The sequence below is a fragment of the Globicephala melas genome, chromosome 19 (genome assembly GCF_963455315.2).
Source record: "Globicephala melas chromosome 19, mGloMel1.2, whole genome shotgun sequence".
NCBI classification, from domain to species: Eukaryota; Metazoa; Chordata; class Mammalia; order Artiodactyla; family Delphinidae; genus Globicephala; species Globicephala melas.
The window spans coordinates 38,892,907-38,913,179 of record NC_083332.1 but is presented as its reverse complement, the minus strand read 5'-3'; the positions used below and the strand labels follow the sequence as shown (position 1 = coordinate 38,913,179).

At 38.0% G+C, this 20,273-nt stretch overlaps 1 protein-coding gene across 6 annotated transcripts in view; it reads left to right on the top strand.

The window, feature by feature from the left end:
- CDH8 (cadherin 8) overlaps nt 1–20,273 on the top strand; it is a 380,312-nt gene that overhangs the window by 319,740 nt on the left and 40,299 nt on the right. For all 6 annotated transcript variants that reach the window (XM_060288665.1, XM_060288664.1, XM_030863783.2 and 3 more), the window contains one exon: nt 2,404–2,521. In XM_060288665.1, coding sequence (XP_060144648.1) covers nt 2,404–2,521 — 118 coding nt within the window. The remainder of the gene's footprint in view (nt 1–2,403; nt 2,522–20,273) is intronic.

The following is a 20,273-nucleotide window of genomic DNA, read 5'->3' as shown; positions in this document are numbered from 1 at the left end:
AAAGGGAACCCTCTTGCACTGTTGGTGGGAATGTAAATTGATACAGCCACTGTGGAGACATCCTTTCTTTGTTTGCTCTTTTTCTTCACATGCGCTCACACACTTCAGGAATGATTTCTTCAACAGGTGCACTTGGGAATAGAAGTTGTTTTTTTTTTTTTTTTTTGCGGTACGCGGGCGTCTCACTGCTGTGGCCTCTCCCGCTGCGGAGCACAGGCTCCGGACGCGCAGGCTCAGTGGCCGTGGCTCACGGGCCCAGCCTCTCCGCGGCATGTAGGATCCTCCCGGACCGGGGCACGGACCCACGTCCCCTGCATCGGCAGGCGGACTCTCAACCACTGTGCCACCAGGGAAGCCCTAGAAGTCTTTTTGAAACAAAATTGGGTAAAGGGAGAAGACGATGCTACATGTGCTCACAAGGAACTTTCCCCCCTTTGTTCTTCATAACTGCCCAGAAGAAGGCTCAAGTCAAATTATTCTGTTAAATATTTGTACATGTAGGTTGTCTATAAAAGAGTCATCTGTGTTTCAGTTTTTCCCCTTGTACTTTAATTCTTTCTTCTTTATAAAACTAGAAGCCCAAGGAATCTCTCTGCACCTAAATGTCAAGGCAAATATGCTAGCTGTTTAGATATAGTAAATATAATTGCTTTCCCACCTAATCTGATGGAAGCGAGGCCCGTTTGTGTAACATCTAAGTTGTTAGTTACACTTATCAATGTGCTATGTCATGAATAAATGGTAGTGACCTTAAGAAAAAATAATAAATAATAATGATGATGACTAATACTCATTGAACAGTTACTAGGAACCAGACACTGTATTAACAGATTGACATGAATTTACATAAAGAATTAAAACGACCCTATGAGAAAAGTATTCTTTTATTTAAAATTTAGAAATACTGAGTTTCAAAGAGTTAAGTAAATCCCTCCATTTCATGCAATGAGTAAAGGATAAGGCTATGACTTCTGTCAAGGCAGCTCAGAGTCCATCAACTTAATGACTATCTCACTGTCTCCACCATGAGTTATATTTTGTGCTATTTTTTGTTATATTGTTACTCAAGCTAAGTACAGTTATAAGACATTTCACAAGGTCTTTAACAGGAGTAAAACACCTACAAAGTAGGAATATGTTCCATTTACAAAAATGGAGAAATAGAAAATGAGAGAAGTTATTTCATTTATGCCCCAAATAACCTTGATGCACTGCTTATCGTATACCATGTGGGTGATAACAATGCAAAACTTCACAGCTATTGAAAATGTTCTTAAATTGTGGTGATATCTTATTTAGGTGATAAGTTACAAGGCAATGATGTCTCTTTCTCACAAAGAAGTGATCCATTTTTTTCTCTTCAATGACACTGACAAAGTTCAGTGGCACATAATTGTTTAAACTGACACAACATTAGGCATCATAATTCTCTAAATTTCACAAACCTGAGAGTACTTCCCTGTTAATTTTTTATGGTAAATCTGATTATACCCTTGACTATCATGCTTCATAGGCATTTTTTTTTGGTAGAAATTATGTTGTAACTATTTACAGTAGTAGTTTAAGCTATAATTTTTACTACATTAGCTGTTGCCCAGTGTTTCATATGGAAGTTATTAATATCACAGACTCATAAATATGAATTATTAAGCTAATTCTCTGACATCCCAAGGAACAACTTAGCACTAAGTTAATGCAGCTTTGCAACTGAAATAAGCACATTCAACTGGCACCAATTCTGAGTATGTGTATCTATCCAAACAGTTCTCTGCACGGTGGTAATTCTTCTAATCCCTATAATTTATTCATCTCAGGATACACTCCAAAGCATTGTTTGCATGTGTTATCCACTAGCTTTAAAAACAGTATTCATTATTGGGAGGGAAGAGATGCAACTCTTCAGAAAGGTTTGTGGCAGTGATGTTTGTGCCGAGGAACATTCTATTTGCAAACACTTGTAACCTAATGAGTAAAATGAAAGAGGAGTTGTGAGGATTCAAGATTTAAGTACTTTACCTCCAACATCCTCCCAAGAGCCACACTACAATCACTGTAACAATCCCAGATTTCATTCTTGAAGCCTGTACATACTCAAAGTGGAAAGAAGCCTGTAATTGCCCAGTGGAATTTTCAAATACCCTTAAATTTGCCATTTCAAGCCACAGATACCAAATGGACACAAAAGTAGTGACCCTAATTTTCATCAGTTTATCAAAGCTAGGTTTTAAAGTGATGAATGTTTCTCCTTATTCTTGGTGTGAACCATCCATAACAACTTAGAAAACTGAAAAATATTCCTTGGACCAAAGTATCACTCTACTAAAGGAATGTCACTCAGCTTTTAAAGGCAGTGCAAGCCCTCTGATGTCATCAGAAGTGCTGACGTCAAGTTTTATGTTACAGGTCATTCAAACAGTGAGTGCCACGGACAAAGATGAGCCCAAAAACGGACATTATTTCTTATACAGCCTTCTTCCAGAAATGGTCAACAATCCGAATTTTACCATCAAGAAAAATGAAGGTAAATACATTAGCATTGTGAAACAGGGTAGAATATACATTGGAAAATAGGATGTGATTTCATAATATGACTGAAAATATCAAGTAAAATAATTTTTCTTCACTATGAGCAGTTGAAACTTAGCTTATCAGCCTAAAGGCATGGTAATTACATCACTTCCTCTTTCCAATATTGAAACAATAGATAAGGGAATTGTGAATGTGCAAGTTAATTTTATCCCGGGGAATACCTCAATCACCTTACTTTAAAAAAAAAACGGACAGTAAGATTTAACCCCTGTGAAAGTTCCAATGATTTTACTGAGATATCTGATGTTATCCAAGTACATTATACCGAGATATCTGATAGAGGAGGGGCTGGCTTATACTTGGCAGTTGTTAAGTTTTAATTGAATGTTTACCAAGTCTTTAGGGAAAGCCTATTCTAATTTCATCTGGTTTGTGGGTACACATTAGAGGTATTTGTCTTAAGCCTGTACCAACTTTGACAATAGCAATTAGATCAGAAAATCCTTCTTGAAGGACACTCCTTATCAGTATTATTTTGGAGCTAATATGAACTGATTTTCTTGTTAAGTCTTTTACTCACAGAAAATATTTAATCCATTTCATTATTTCTTGAGAACCAAGCTCGGGTTAACCATTTCCCTTAACTCTTGTCTATTACATATGAAGGTCATAGATCATTTAAAAAAAGTCTATCTCATCTGTGCGTTTTTCTTTACTAAGCTGCTGTACATTTAACAAGGATTTTTAGCTGTCTATTTTGGCTCAGAAGTATTTAAGCCTTAGTTTCAGCTGTTTTAGAATGATTAGCAGAATAAATGTATCATCTGGGGCTGTCTTCTGGCTTTACTATAGGCAAGTGTTTAGATTTATGAATGGTCTATATAAAAACTATGCTCAATCTGAAGAGTAAAATTTGGCTCATGACATTTGGTTCATTTTCTGTGTTCTGTTTCAAGGAGGTAGTGAGTTTTGGTAAAACTTCCTTTATGAAGTGAAATAACATTTTCTGGCTCTTGTTAAATATATTCTGGCCTTACCCTTTAACAAAATGCTACTTAGTTCTTTGGGGATGCATCACAGAAAAGGAAATGAGAAAGCTATGATATAGATATTACTCATTCAGCTGGCTTCCACTATTATAAACCTTAAGGAAATGAAATCTTGATCTTTCTCCTCAATAGAGGAGTTACAAGTGTTAGCCTCCCTGAATTAGGAGCTCTAATCCAAGTACATTGTCTTTGTTTTTTGGATAACGCCGCCAACATTTCTTTTTTTTGTGGAAGCCCCGTGACCACGCCTAAGATGAGAGCCCCCTCGGCAATTCCAAACTGAGCTGAAAGTCTGTGCAGAAGTGTGAGCCATGCTTACTTTGATTGTGAGCTCATAGGTACTAGTCATTATTTTTGCATATCAAATGCCCTACATTTAAAGATTCTCTGGGAAGAAGTGTTTTCCCATCCCAAAGGTCTGAGCTCCTTGGCGCTTTCTGTGCATTCTGCAATTTCAAGATGTGCCCATTACAGGTATGGCCCGTCCAAGACACGGCGTAAACATATGCTGGATGAATGAGAGGTAGTTACTGGGTGCCTGTGAAAGTGTAGTTTTGTACTATATTTATTATGCCCTAAACCCTTGAAAGAGGAGATTTTAGTCCTACAGTGGATGAATTTCAAGTGTTTTCTCTACTTTTTAGAATTAGTACGAAGTAGAAGTTTGTACACCTAGGAAAACTCTTCGTGCTGCAACCCACATTTCAATAAACCCCGTAGTAGAATATTTAAGGCATGTGGATTATCTGTTTTATCTTGAAACTAGAAAATAGGATTTAAGGTTTGACTTACCTCACAGGTGTGTGTGTGTGTGTGTGAAATAATTGCAAAAAAAAAAGCTAGGTATCACAAAATGGACAGAAAGAACACTCTCTGTGCCCTGACTGTTTATTTAAAATTATGTGTTGATTTATTTTGCAAAGAGTGACCATATATTGTCCCAAATGGGATATTTTTTAAAGTGAAAGGGGTTGCTATTTATATTTATGCCTAGAAACACCATAAACCAGGACAGTCTTGTGGAAACTAGGACATATGTTCTCTGTGATTTTGGATTTAGGATCCAAATATTCAACATCTCCATAGAATTAATCATGAACACAGGTCTCTGGAACAGATATGTCAAGTTTATACTCTATCTCCCTTTTCCTGGATCAGAAATGCATGAGTTTTGTTTCACTTTTTTGGCATCTGGATAGTTTCCATGAAAGTAGGAAAAAAAACACAGTTTGTCTCCTCTTAACATTTAGAAACAAAGCAATGGAAAGAAGTTGTCAGGTTTAAAATGGTGGAGATATACTGATAAGAAGGTAGATAAAATGTTGTCTTGTGAGCCTGTTTCTCATTCCTTATTAATGATGAGAGAACACAAAACAACCAAAAAAATTCAAATACTAGACATTATTTATTTTAAAACTATGGTATATTTTATGTTTGAAATGTGAGAGAATCAAATGATAAACTCATATTCAGGATTGCTTTTCCTTCTTCAGATGGACTTTAAAATGGTCAATAGCTGATGTTTCTCCACTGAGAACTTCATGATTTACAAGTCCTAGCCCAGCAGATGAAGGTTAATATTTTGAGACAGCCAAAACATTCAAATCCATAATTGATAGGTGGATGAACCCTCTTTTTAATTGGATCTTTAAGGGAGATGGTTTCAGTATTTGGCATTTTCTAAGAAACTTGCAGCATGTCTTTCAATTCGAAGTTGCTGTGATCATTCTCCTCTCTCATACAGCTTGGTCCTTCTGCAATTTTCAGCTGACTAATTCATAATCAAAAACAAAATGAGATAGAAATTAACTGTCTCTTGTCTCCTATACAGTTGAGTGATTTCATAAATAATTCTCTTTCTGAATATATGAGAATTATATTTCTGCCAGAATAGGAAAGCAAACTTCAATACAGATAAAGGTGAAAACAAAGGTCAAAAATGTGATGAGGGCTTCCCTGGTGGCACAGTGGTTGAGAGTCCGCCTGCCGATGCAGGGGACACGGGTTCGTGCCCCAGTCCGGGAGGATCCCACATGCCGCGGAGCGGCTGGGCCCGTGAGCCATGGCCGCTGAGCCTGCGCGTCTGGAGCCTGTGCTCCGCAGCGGGAGAGGCCACAGCAGTGAGAGGCCCGCGTACCGCAAAAAAAAAAAAAAAAAAAAAAAAATGTGATGAGTCACTCACATCACATGTACACACCAAACAACCACAACGCCTTGAATCTTCTCAATTATACAGCTCAGACATCGGTTTCTTCATCTTCCAGTTGGATGAATTTATAAACAAAAGGAGTTTGACTGACAGCATTTCAGTAGTGGCTTCCATTCTAATTGTGAAAACAGAAGATACTCAGCAATTACATATTAACAAGTCAGGGAAGATAAATGAACCTTTTCCAGATACAGAAATCTCTTGCATGCAGAAAATGTGAGGTCGGCAGAAACATGATCTTCGCCAGCCTGCACGTTGCAGTTAAAAGATTTGATTGAAATTGACAGAAAGCAGGCTGGAGAAATGGGCGTCTTCATGTTTTATACTGAAATATTTGAATCACATGTATAGAGAAATAAGGATAAACATAAAACGCTCCCCTAAAGAGGGTCTGTGGGAAGGAAAGACATAGACTTGGCCTTAGTTATAGCTTGATTAGGCTTAAGGAAAGACAGAGGGGAACCAGAATATCTGATGACACTAATATTTTTTATTTTCTCCTCTTGGTGACTCTTTTTTAACCAAAATTCTATTAACAAGAACCTCACTCTAAAGGCATGATTGTGATAATTAATTTAGATAATGGAGATGGTGATTAGAGCTTTGAAATAAGTGTGTCTTGGGTTATCTCAATATCCATTCCATGGTTACCTGTTTAGAGTATAATTCATGTTTTATTTGGTGGGGTTTCCATCTCAACTCAATGGCCAACTTCAATCACTATGTGTTTCATGTCTTTTTATCCTCTAGAAATATCCCTTGTGAGAATACTGACTACAGGCAAGTTATTTTAAGCCTCAGTTCCATCATCTGTAATACCAGATACTACCTATCTACCCCTTAGGTGTGCTTTGATGGATGAGTAACTGAGGGCTTAGACAGCTATTATCCCAGTGTCTGGCACATAGAAAATTACCCATCATGAAATGGGACAAGATCCTATTTATGTGAATCCATTAATTCCTAAATTTCCATCTCTTCATGGAAGAGATGGCTTATCATTCTCAACCAGGTCCCTTTGCAGCTATAACTCTGTTGATTTTTGAATGTTGTACAGTAGTTCTGAAATTGGCCTCACTGGTAGTTGTGAAACTAATGATCCTTACTAGTACGCATTGCAATGTATTGCAGTCTAAAGGGCATTATCATAGAAAAATAAAAGGGAAAAAAATAGGAAGATGAGAAGGTGGGGAAAGAATGAAAATATTTACCAGCCACGAAATAGCTGGGATTCCTGGACCTGGTTTTAAATATGCAGGCTTTTTTTTTTCTCTCTCTCCTTTGCCAATATTAAACTAAGCTTTCTCCATAAAATGGCTAATCCCAATTTCCAATTTGTTAAGATGACATTCCATTCTAGCATATCAAGTTGTTTTAAATCATCCACAACCTCCCAACACACAGACTCTGTGGGAATCATTTTGTATAAGCTGGAAAATTAGAGTCTTCCTTTGCTTTTTTGAATAATGTCAACTTAATTCAGACGCCTCTTGTCCCCAAACTAAAATTTACTTCTTGAAAGTGGAAGTGCGTTTTCCACATTCCAAGCCAGCCAGAGCTGATCCTCAGCCCTCCATCGTCTCTCCAGCTGAATCCTCAGGCACACCTCTCCTGTATTCAGGATTTAGGTTTCCAGGCAGGCAGAGTCTCTCTGCCCCATCTGGGCTGAATTAGACCTGAAAAGCCTTCCTTGATTATCCACACAGCAAAGAGGACCTTGGTAAGCCAACTGTCCTCTTTCTGGACACCACCAGTCTCGTTAAATTCTTCCATTACACCAAGTTGCTTTGCAACTAACAGAAGACTTTCCTAAATAACATCTCTTTCCCCAAGTGGTCTTTAAAAAGCCTCCATCCGGGCTTCCCTGGTGGCGCAGTGGTTGAGAGTCCGCCTGCCGATGCAGGGCACACGGGTTCGTGCCCCGGTCCGGGAAGATCCCACATGCCGCACGGAGCAGCTGGGCCCGTGAGCCATGGCCGCTGAGCCTGCGCGTCCGGAGCCTGTGCTCCGCAATGGGAGAGGCCACAACAGTGAGAGGCCCGCGTACCGCAAAAAAAAAAAAAAAGAAAAAAGAAGCCTCAATCCCTCAGTGACAGTGGATCCATTATTATTGGGTTTCTCAGGCTACCATACCTAAGCACCACGTGAAAACTGTGCGCTTGGCCGAGTGTGGTAGTGAATACCTATACACGCATGTCTACATACAGTAGACATGGTGACCCTGTCTACTCCGCTCACATAGTAGACTTTTCCACAGCATCAAACATTGATAAGAGGTCTCTTTCATATTTGGTGTTAGCTTTTACCCATATGAAGTAAGGTGTTCTTCCTCAGTGTTCAATCATAAAAGGTGGTGCTCAATTTGCATGGAACAGAAGGGCCAACTGGGATTCCGAATATGCAGAATAGCATTATGCATACATGATCCAAAAAGGCTTCTGCTTCAGTAATTCATAATTTATTGTTTATGCTTCCAGCAATGTTTCGTTGATAAAAAGCCATTTATGTTTCATTTTGTCATTTAAACTGTAATTAAGGATGATGTGCAAGCTAAGAAAAATAGATAACAGATCTGTACTTTCACTTTCTGAGTTGAGTGTGACTGTATAGCTTGGTTCAGAAAACTAGATTTTCTTTGCTTAAGTAGTTTTTAGAAAACTCTTGTTATTTTGTATCGTCTCGGAATCTTTTTTGTATGTTTGTTTGCTTTTTTAAAAATCATAATACAAGAGTACCCACAGAAGCTAAGAATTTCCTTTGCAAAAACTGAAAATCCTAAAATTATTGCTCTGGTCAGACATAGCACAGCACAGTATCTATTTTTCAGTGTATGTTATAGAAGACAATTTAGTTCTGAGACTGCTGACTCCTATGGATGTAATTTAGATACACTGCATATGCTCATATGTGTGTTGTCCATATGCTATTCAAAGTTATGAGTTGATTCAGAGCTTTGCTGTCAATTTGCTAGCAATCTTTTCTGGTTCTTACAGAGAATTCTAATTCTGAGGGTTTTTGAAAGAAAAACGAAGAGACACATGGGCACATGGTTAGTTATCTTGAAGTTATCTCAGTTATCTTAAAGATACCTTATGGCATAGAAACTTTTTTTTTTTTGGAGAATTTTGCTTTCTGAGACTTTTGCTTCAAAAGAAAAATAGAACGATAAAGGAATAGATTGAACATTAGGGGAAGTAAAAAGAATTACTCAGAGAACTTTTTTTTGAATTTATCAAATCTTGTTTGGACCACTTTGTTGTTTGTGTCATTAAAGAATAATGTTATTTACTGACTTACCATCTATTTGCAAGCATGAAAATAGGTCTGGGGATTTTGTGTGTGCCAAATAAACATGACTGTCCTCTGGTAAGAACAACCAGATATTAAAATCGGATGTGGAAACAAAATGAGCTGTCAGTCTATGCAAATTTTCCTCTTCTAAAAAAGTATTAAATGTAGTTGACAATCATTTCATCTCTTTTCCGCCCAGAAGTTTGCATTTTGAATTAATCTGAGCACTTTATAGACACAACATTAGGCATATGTGGCGTTCCGTCTAGGGATGTGACCCGAATATCACACCATGTGCTTTGGATCCTTCAGTTTATTGAAGTGTATAGAGAAGGCAGAGAAATAATTTGGAAACAGTAAAGGGGACACTTGCATAGATAAACATGTAAAAGGTTGACTTGGGATGCATTAGAATGAAGGATAAAAGAGAGAGCCCTTGTGGAATACAGAATAGCACAAGCTTCCTGGTTAATAGTATTTAGTTTTGAATCCTAGCGCTTCTGAACATGAACTGTGAGAACTCACACGAATCACTGAGTAACCTTGAGCCTTTATCTATAAACTGAAAGTAATAATTATCCCTATGTTGTTTTGTTTAAGAAAATATTAATTTAAGTAAAAACATAAAAACGTGCTAAGTTTAGTGTCTGGTAAATAGAAGGCACTCAATAAATACTAGTTTCCTTCCTCTCTTTCTCTCCTTCTTCTACAAATTTGTGACCCCCTGAGCCTCTTTCGTTCACCCAATGTAACAAACAAAAATATTAAAAAGGAACCTAAAATAAGGATTTGGGTGATAAGTAGTTATATGCTGTTCAACTGTCCCTTACCTGAAAGGCCAATAATTGAACCTACTGGTCAACACTGACCATGAGTAAAGCAGAGGGGAAAGGAGAAATGGGAAAGAAGAGTATTTGGGTAACTTAAGTTGTTCTTTGGATATAACCCTCATTACCATAACATAATCAATGGATAAAAATAAAGAGTACCTAAAAATTGTAGGTTTCCACAGGACTTGATCCAATTGCATATAGCTCTCTATATATTGGCAAATAGGATATTTAAGAGTTGATAGAATGATATAATTTTTGAGCTAGTAGCGCCTTAGTAAATAGGCAGATTATGAAGATATTAGATACTAGATACAGAGACTTCAAATGTATGTTTTAAAAATCAATAGCAGTGTGCTTTAAAAAGGCAACGACGAGAGACATCTATCACCCCAACTTTATTTTCCATCACTCTCTCCCTTTTACCTTGTTCCTGTCTTATACATCCTTTAGGTTGAAAACGCAAAACCAATTATGTTTTTTATATCCCTTCCTTTTGTCTGGAATATACATCCTCTGCTCCCTCTATTTTCCATCTAGCTAATTTCTAGTCATTCATAACAACCCAGGTTCCCCTCATCTGTGAGCAGAGCAATGGAGTGCTTAACGGTTTCTGTGAAGTTTGATTTGCTTTTCTCTTGCAGGACTGTGATAACTGCTAAGGTAGACACGAGTATCTGTCTTGAGTCAAGGAGTATCTCCTCCACTGTCCTCTGAGGTTACTGATAACACACCATATCTTTATTCACTCATATATTCATTCAATACCTATTTATTTAGTGCTCACCACGTGCAAGGCACTACTTTGGAAATTCAAAATAAAACAGTGAATCACATATACACTGTTTTTGTCCTCCTGTACAGAGTATTTTTGTTCTCCTTAGGACTCAGTCTTATACTAATTTGAATTCTCAGAGAGAACAGCTATAATTTAACATGGCTTTTTGTCATACAGTGGAGAAATTCACAGGCTAGCCTGCAAAATACTATGATATGAGGAGGAATGATCACACATTCTAGTTTCCATACTGTCATAAACAATGTTCCCTTTTAAATCTTACCCAACTTGTGAAACTGGTTCTATATAAAGAGTTAGGTTCTCCTAGATTCCATCTCTCCCATCTTTACAAAGCAGTTGGCTGATCGGGGTGGTGACACACATCTGTACTCATGAACACATGGTTCTCCTGTGAGTTTCAGATTGGTGTCCTCGTGATTCCTGAGCTTAGACAAACTATGCTGAACTATACTCTGTAATGCTTTTCTGCTTGCAGAGTCAAATAATTTTGGTGAGCTCTTTCCAAATTCACAGTGATCCACAGTCATCACTGCAATTTGTGCTGTAGCACTGTGAGCTGGGGCTGATGATTCTATTTTTGCAGGTTTATTAGAATCCATTCTAGTTTTGGTCCAAGTCTCCCTGTAAATAGTTCATGCCTTTTCCAGTTGCTATGCACAGCTGGTTTAGAGACCTGTCAGTTAACATGTTTTAGCTAACTTTCAATGTAGTATAATGTTTATTGAGGGCCCCTGGCAACTAGAGGATGGTATTGTACTGATTTCAGGACATGATGTTGGATTCATTTTCTATCTGTTGCCTGTTCTGTTCCCTAAGCTGCCACCAGAATGAACGTGCTGATGCACTTCGTAAAGGAAGATAGTAATTGTTGTCCTTGGACCTCTTTGGTTTACTCATTGCCTTTGCTTTCATCCTAGTAGACTGCCTACTAGAATTTCCTCTCTCTATTGCTTGAGTATATTATTCTCAGACTTTTGAAGGCTGTTTATCTTAAAGCAGTCTGAAAAAAGGGTGATACGGTACCTGGTGTGCTGAACACAGTCATCCTTCTCTGAGTTTCCTGCTTTCATTTGGCCAGACAGGCATTGCTAGTTTCATCAAGGTCACACTGTGATATACTTCTCCCTGGACTTCAGTTTCCTCTCACACAAAATGAATAGGTTAGGGCTGGGAGCTAAGGACTCATCTATTCTAACATACTGAGCGTGCAAACCCATGGTATTAGGAGAAATAGTACAAACTTTGAAATCAGACAAATCCCACATCCACCAATTAACGAAGATGTGACTTTGGACAAGGCTTTTAACTTTCTGTAACAGACCGTGTTTAACTACGTCAAAACAAAATTGCTGGGATGAGCAAATGAAAGAATGTAGGATAAATGCCAAGGGCAGTACCTGAACTTAGATACTCTATGTATTTTGTCTTTATCAACCTTCAAAAGACATAATGCAAATGGAAGTGATCTTTACATTAGAAATTATTGTACCAAATCTCATCCACATTAAAATACTGGACAGTATTATTAAAAGATATGCTTCTACAATATTATAGGTTGTATATAACTCATTGATCAGGTTTCTGGACATGTTATAGAATTAAATTATTCCCCTACATCAAAATAACTCAATCATGTATGATACATGGTTCCAGTAGTTCAGAATTGGTAAGTCTTGCTTATCTTCTAAGGCTGGAGACAAGGAAAGTTAAGAGTTTTATGAAGGTATTTAATTACTGGATTCAGTATTGATTTACAGAAAAATCTCTCAAAAAGGTAGAGTTTGAACTAACTTTTGCAGAGATAAAACACAGTTTTGGGTAGAGGTGCCTGTCGAAGTTAAGGAAGAATGATCAGATATATGAATAGTTTACTTAAAGGAGAAATAGGGAATTACCAAAAACGTTTTTAAAAGAAAAATGCAGTGAGACATGGAGATTCATAAACTCTATGAGCATAAGAGTTTGCTTGATTCCCAAAAATAAATTAGTGAAGTAGTACTTCATATTTTGAGTATATCTGCATCTATTCTTGATGCTTTTCATAGGATAAACAGTGCGTCTCACACTTTGAAGGTTTTTCCACACACGCTCAGGCATGCACACAAAGGTTACTAATGGCCCTAGGAAGTGAATCGATGTAAACATCATGATCTACACATTATGTACATCAGTAATAGATACATTTAATTTTTTTTCTCAGTGCACAGTTTTATATCTTAAAAATAAAAAATAACTTTGGGGCTTCCCTGGTGGCGCAGTGGTTGAGAGTCCCCCTGCCGATGCAGGGGACATGGGCTCGTGCCCCGGTCCGGGAAGATCCCACGTGCCGCGGAGCGGCTGGGCCCGTGAGCCATGGCCGCTGAGCCTGCGCGTCCGGAGCCTGTGCTCCGCAACGGGAGAGGCCACAACAGTGAGGGGCCCGCGTACCGCAAAACAAAGAAACAAAACAAACAAATAATAACTTTGGCCATATTCTGAAACATATTGTGAGTTGACATAAAACTTGCCTTTGTTATGAATGTTGGTAGGCTAAAGTTCAATAAAGTTTTAGAATGGTTAAGAGACAATTATCTAGAATTCATTATCTTTTTTGCCCAAAGAAAGAGAAGTAAAATGTACGCAGGTAATTGTATAAAATTCACATTTTGACTGGGTAGGCAACAAACAAGAAGAAAACCTATACCCCTGTATTAATCCTGTTATAACTTTTCTGTCTTTCTAAAATATTTATTCTAAAATGGATGTTTAATTTTGTAAGAACATTTTTTTTCAAGGAATAATCTAACATTACATACCATGAAAAGAGAATTGCTTACAAAATAACTTTCATTGAGAAATATAAAAAATGATTATAAAGATTAGAAAGTATGCTTACATCTCTGTTTAGGATATTTTTTAAAAGTCCTGTGGTTATTTTAAGACAAATCTGTACTTTCTTACTCTGCATTAGTTATATATCAAAGTGCAAAACAAAATAGCTAAAATTTATCGAGCACCTATTATTTCAGATAATTTACATAATATCTATCTATTACCATATATATTCAGGGTGAGTATTGTTATTGCCATTTTACAGATGAGGAAATTGAAGCTCAGATATGTTCACTGACCTGCCAGGTACAGAATGCAGCTTGCTACCAAGCTTCTAAAGCTACATTCTCACCAGTAGCACCTGCTGCCTTTCAATGCCTGACACTATACTTCTAGAACATGTGCTCAGTAAAACTGTTGATATTTCATTTATAATTTTCAAACACTTGTGCTTTCTTTTTTCAAAGTATAGAACGTTAGAAACTAATAGCTAAACATCAGAGAAGACAGTCACAGTATTAGTTACAGAAAAGCTGGAAGCATCAAAAAAGAATACTAAAACAAATGATTTACTGTAGATATTGCAGGCCTACACAAAACCTTATTATGCCTACTGCTTAGTGAGCATCTACTACATGCCAAGTGTGATTCTAGACTGTGTGTGTCTGATCCTCACAGGGGTCTTTGAAATTCATTACAATGATACTGAGTTATTAAGAAACATAGTAAAGCATTTGTTTCCTATGCTTAGGAAGAGAACAATGACTCTTGTATTGGGCTAACAGACCTGGTTCAGTCTTGCACAACTTTCCACCCTAAATTTAGTGAAGATATAGAAAGATATCTTTCTATATAGGTATAGAAAATGATATAAAAATATAGAAAAATGAAAGCCACAAAAACTGACTGAGAGTCAACATGTTGCCAAAATCTGGAAGGACTGTCTAATTCAAAAGGTGAAAGATCTGGCTGCATTATCCTATTCAACGATCATACACAACCACTCAAATATATATACAACGCATTAGGACGAAGAGAACACAGATAAATCATTCAAACTTTTTTTTTAATACAAAGAGTCTAAAATGCATTAAAAGGAAAGAAAAAGCATTTAGAAATATTTACTATTTTTTGGAAATGGGACTTTTGTAGTACTTCAATTCCACATAAACAGTTTTTACATACTTTTTAGTAATAGGATGTGACATTTACATGATCTAAAGTTAGGGGCACATAAATACTTGACGGGTACCTAGATTAGTATCCTTTCTTCCCTGGATATTTCTAGGGTTATTATGTTCATATAGAACAAAGTAGGGACTTAAACTAGGGCACTGGACCTATACCTCAATATAGTCTAGTGAATCATTTGCAATGGAGATAAGCCAATCATAGTGGCCTGAAACCATATCAGGCCAACAGACTATCTTTGCCTTTTTCTGATTGAAAGCCTCAACTCTAATCTGATGCCTTAAAACTTTAATGTCACCAAATATAATATATTGTTAATGAGATGTATCATTAACATTATATCCAGCTACGAAAAATAATGTTCCACTAAAAAGCTGACAATTAAATACAATGTGCCCTCAACACACACCCATATTTCACAGATATAATACACACCCATATTTCACAGATATTGCAATCAATACGGTATTCTGATTAATAAACCTGAAGAAAAGCACATTAGCTTCTAAAAAGAACTGGAGGAAAAGAATAAGAACCTAAGTACAAAAATAATGCTGGGTATAAAGAGTATAAGCAAAGTTTGTAAGTAAAAGCTATAAAGAAGCACATTTCCAAAGGCAGTCATCGTTTTTATTATATTACTCACTTGCTTAATCCCTTAATACAATGTCTTTCAAAATAAGCAAAGCACCATTAACAAGGAATTACTTATTTCTCTCAAGGCACAATTTCCAATGTTGGAATTGTAAAATGAGAATTTAAAATCCAAATCTTGGCTGTGCAAGATTCTCCTGGAAATATGTTACTGGAGTATGTGCTGGGTCTTGTTTGTAAGTATAGAACATGCAGTTTTAGCATCATAAAGTTTCTCTCATCAGGGCCTTTCCTCCTCAGAAGGGTGATGAGAATGAGCAGGTGGTAGAGAACAGGAGAGCAGTGGGGTTTTTAGTACCATAATTCAGGTGGACCAAGTAGCAAAGCTGGTGGGACCTTACAAGAGGAAAGAAGGAAGCAGGTAAGAATGGAACTTAAGGGGTTAAACTAGCTATATAAAACCTTCCCTGAAATGTATCCTAGGTCTCAAGCTGATCCCAAAAAGGGATAAGAAGGGTCAAATTAGTGAGGATGATATGGCAGCAGGAATTTCCAAAACGTAAAAAAACTTCTCACTAGTAGGGATGTAGATGTTCCCACCTGTGACTCTCCTTCTTAAGAGTAGCACCCAGCCAAGGTGCTTGTTCCATGGGTACCTATGGCTCCATAGGAGGGCAAAGATGAAAAGAACAAAATAAGATGTCAGGAAAGTCATCAGTCAGTTTTGTTAGGAGATTCGGGGAAACTTAGGAAACCAAGGCCAAAACCAGACTGTGGAGATTAAGCAGGTAGAGTCCATAATTTACTAGTCAATTCCATGGGTCCCTGCGAGCTCCACTTTTTTAAGTCCATTGGATGTTGGGCTTATAGAAGCAAGACCATTCACATTACAATGTGAGGGTCTGAGCCTCTTGACATACGGCATGCATTCGTTTGTTTTCTTAGAGGGCTTAGAAGGGAAAAAGTTATGATGCAGAAAAAATTGGAAGAAAGAGGGGAAGCATGGGCTGTTCCAGCTGTGATTCTATTATCCTTGATCTGACAAATTTGTGACATCCTTGGGCTTCTAATACATAAAATACTCTCAGAAGCAACAATGATGAAAGTGAGCAATGACAGACAGTCACACAAGGTAGGGAAGCCATCTCCCAGACTGGGTTCTTACTATGGGCTGCATCGCTTGTTAGCTGAACTTTGATAAGTATTGCATTTCTCAGCCCGAGTCTTCTCTTAAGATGGGTACATCCAGGCATTACTTACAGTGTTACAAGGAGTTTAAAAAACAAACTATGTGACCTTAGAGTATATTGCATGGGCTCGAAGGGAAGAGCAACAGATGGTGGCTGCATTTAAAAACTGTAAGAAACGGTTGAATGAATGCATGCATTTAATGTAGCTTCACACAGAAGAGCTTGTGAAGAGCTTACACCACTTCTCTTAAAAAGAAAAAAAAAACTAGATGGAGAGAGTGCATATGCTTATTAAAAACTTATTTGCTTACAGGTGACAGAAGAACCCACTCAAATTACCTAAACAATAAATGTAAACTGGCCCAAATAACAAAAAGTCCAGAGTTTAATTGGCTTTTATCATGACCAGATCCAGGTGCCCCAAAGATGTTATAGGTTCCTATCTTTCCCTAGCACTATTCCTCTGCTTTCTTTCTCTGTGCTATATTGCCTTCCCTGTACATTCTCTCCAAAGAGTGGGAAAGAAAGCTTGCAGACAAGGTAGACCTATACAGACCTCACAGCTTGGTGTTTGTAAATGAGAGATCTTCTCTATGCCAGGTTTCATATCAATTCCTGGTTTAAAACAATGGGGTCCCTGTTTGACCTAGGAGATGAGCATGTGACTCAAAAGCCATTCTCTGTATTTACAGAGATGAAATGTGCTCAGGGCTACAGTTGTATGAGTTGCTCCCTGTGCAAGGCCCTCAGCCCTGGGAGGAATGACAACTGAAAACCAGCACACACTCCCCTTGAGAAGCTATGATCCCAGCCCAGTCTCCTGTGTCTCATTTTTAGAAAGGCACCATCTCATCACCAAGCCCTTGAACTCTGTGAGGCTGTAACTTCAAAAAGATGAATACATATTTTAATTCACACAAATGCAACCTTAGGCTAGTAGCAGCCCTGAGTTCCCTGTTGGTTCAGCCTGGGTAAGTCCCCACCTTCCACTGGAGACAAGCCACTTGATTGACAGCTCCATCACAATCAGAAGATGTGAAGGAAGGTCCGTTTTAAAAGGAAGGTAAGTTGGAAAAATAAATAGTACAGACAGGATGAGAAGATAAGTCACAGATAGGCCAGCAGTATCAGTGCTATGAGTGACCTCAGCAGAGGGATTCCCTCCCTCCCCTTGGGAAGCTTCTCTGTAAAGAATGACTCTCCCTGTTCAGAAAGTTATGAATTGCAGTTGTCTATTATGTGACTTACATTGCATTACATTGCAATATGTCATTGTGAGATGTGACATAATATAATGTAAGTGACACACAGCTAAAATTTTATAGCAAGAAAACTTTTTTTTTATATCCAGGATCTCGGATCAAATTTGATATCAGCTATCAATCCATTTTTTTCTGCAGATAGATCAAAAATTTGATGTTCATGAAAAGCAGGTCATTTTGAAACATCCACAAACACTTCAGTGCCTGCACAACTCAGTTACTATAACTCAGTTAAAAACCAAACACTCTAAAAGCTGCGTTAGTCTTGACTCAAGTTCTGTTTTTGCTTTCTATGATAAGTGCAATATTGTTTATCGTTTTGGATTGTAAATTTAGTTTTCTTTTGGATACTGCTAAAAAGTGATGATCAAATAAATTATTTTAGTGCCTACATCAAATGAGTAGTTCACAACTGAATGTGGTTTTGTAGTCTACGAGATATTTGGCAATGTCTGGATATGTCACAGCTGAGACAGGGGTGGGATGTTACTAGCATCTAGTGGGAAAAGGTCAGAGATGCTGCTAAACGTTCTATGATGCTCAGGACAGCGTCCGCAACTTCATTCTGTCTAATGTCTTAGCAATGCCTCTAATCCCAGAGGTCACTACTTAAGTGAACTGGCCTAAACACGGCCATGACCTGGTCCAAAGGTGTCCCAAGTAAAATTCTGATGAATCTAGAATTGGTTTCATCCATCATCCCATCCTCAATACAGGCCATGGTAATACATTATTTAAATATCCAGCTAACTCTTTTGGGCTTAAGGGACACTAAACAGAACCTTTGTGCACACCAAAGATTGATTATTGGGAATTTCACCTACTAACAGCCTCACAGCACGTCCTATAAGGAAAAAAAGGCAGTATTTCTGAGCGTTCTACCTCTACCGTAGCTCTATCTTTGAAAGCCTTTGGAAGATGGCTTCCCCTCTCAGGGCCCAGTGGTCTCATCTATACTATGGGAAACTGCATAAAGCAGAATTACTTGGCTTTGCTTGTTTTTTTAATAGAGGAATCCTTATATTAAGCTATTCTTCTCAAGGTACCGTAATTATATAGAACACATAGATATGAAGTTTCTATGACTGAAACAGGTGAAAGACAGGACCAGAGACCCTGTCCATTCCATCGCCCCATCACTCCCAACATGACAGAACCCAAGAGATAACTTGAAAACCAGTGATGCAAAAAGCTCCTTCCAGGGATGGAAACATTTGATGCTGTGAATCGTGCCAGGGAAAGACATTGGAAAGTCAATATTGCTCTTGGAAGAAGTCGCTAAGGAGTGTGGACAGCTTCTTCGATGTTTCCCTTTGCTTCCAGAAAGGCACGTCTGAGAACAAAGTTGAAAATAATCCATTGTCGGTGTTTATATGTACCTGACAAAGAACTCTCACTATCTAGGATTTCCATCTGCCAAGATACAGAGTAGTACTGGTAAAAAGAAAGTAGGTTTTAGATTATAATAGATCCAAACAGAAATCCTTGGTCTGCCATTTACTAACTCTGTGTGTTTGGGTTCATTATTTAAGGTCTGCATGCTTTTGTTGCTTTCTTTGTGAGGTTGGGTTAATAATGCCTATCATAGAAGTGATTTTAAGGATTAAATGTGATAATGATGTAAAGCATTTACCACAGAGTGTGATGCATAATAATAGCTATCATTTATAGACTGCTTAGCACTATAATTGTAAGAATTAGAGATAATGTATGTAAAGTGCCTGGCGTGTAGAAGATGCCCCGCATATAGTAGCTACTGTTATTATTCAGCTAGAACACGCAACCAGAAAGAGTTCCAGAAACATTTCTAAGTTGAATGCCTCCTCATAAGGTGACCCTGTGATGGCATAAAGCAGCAACCCTTTAATTTAATCCCAGTTTTGTGCATTAGCAAGTTGTGCTGCTGCGCTTATAGCTCTGTATCTCTTCTGGCCTGAGCTGGCCTCAGCTATTCTCACCGTGGTTCACTCGCCTGCCTGGGGCTTTGGCTAGGACATCTGGAACCTCATTCCATGTGGTTTCTCCTCTCCTAGGTTAACCTGGACTCAGGTGGTAGACACTTTCCCAGATGGGGAGCAGATTCTTAAGGTTCACTTGATTCCTGGGCTTGGGGACTTATATACCCTGTCACTTTCAGCACATTCTTTTGGTCAAAGCCAGTCACAAGGGCAGCCCACATTAGGGGAGAGGGAAAAGAGTTGCCACTCTCTGATAGAAAAAGCAGTAGACATCCTGCGGCCATTTTCTGTTGTCTACTACTGTCTGCCTTCTGTCCAAAAATCCTTTATATTCTTCTCACATTCGATATGTGCTCTCTCCTATCCCAGGACTCCCAAAAACCTCTTACAATTATAGAATCAGCTAATCACACTCTGTAACACGTCTGAATTCAAATGAAATTCTTGTTTCAGCTTCTCTCAATCAGGAGACTATGAACTGAAAAGACACATTATCTGTACCCCCATATACCTAACATATCTGGTTAAATTTGAAAAGGATAACTGGACTGGAGATACTA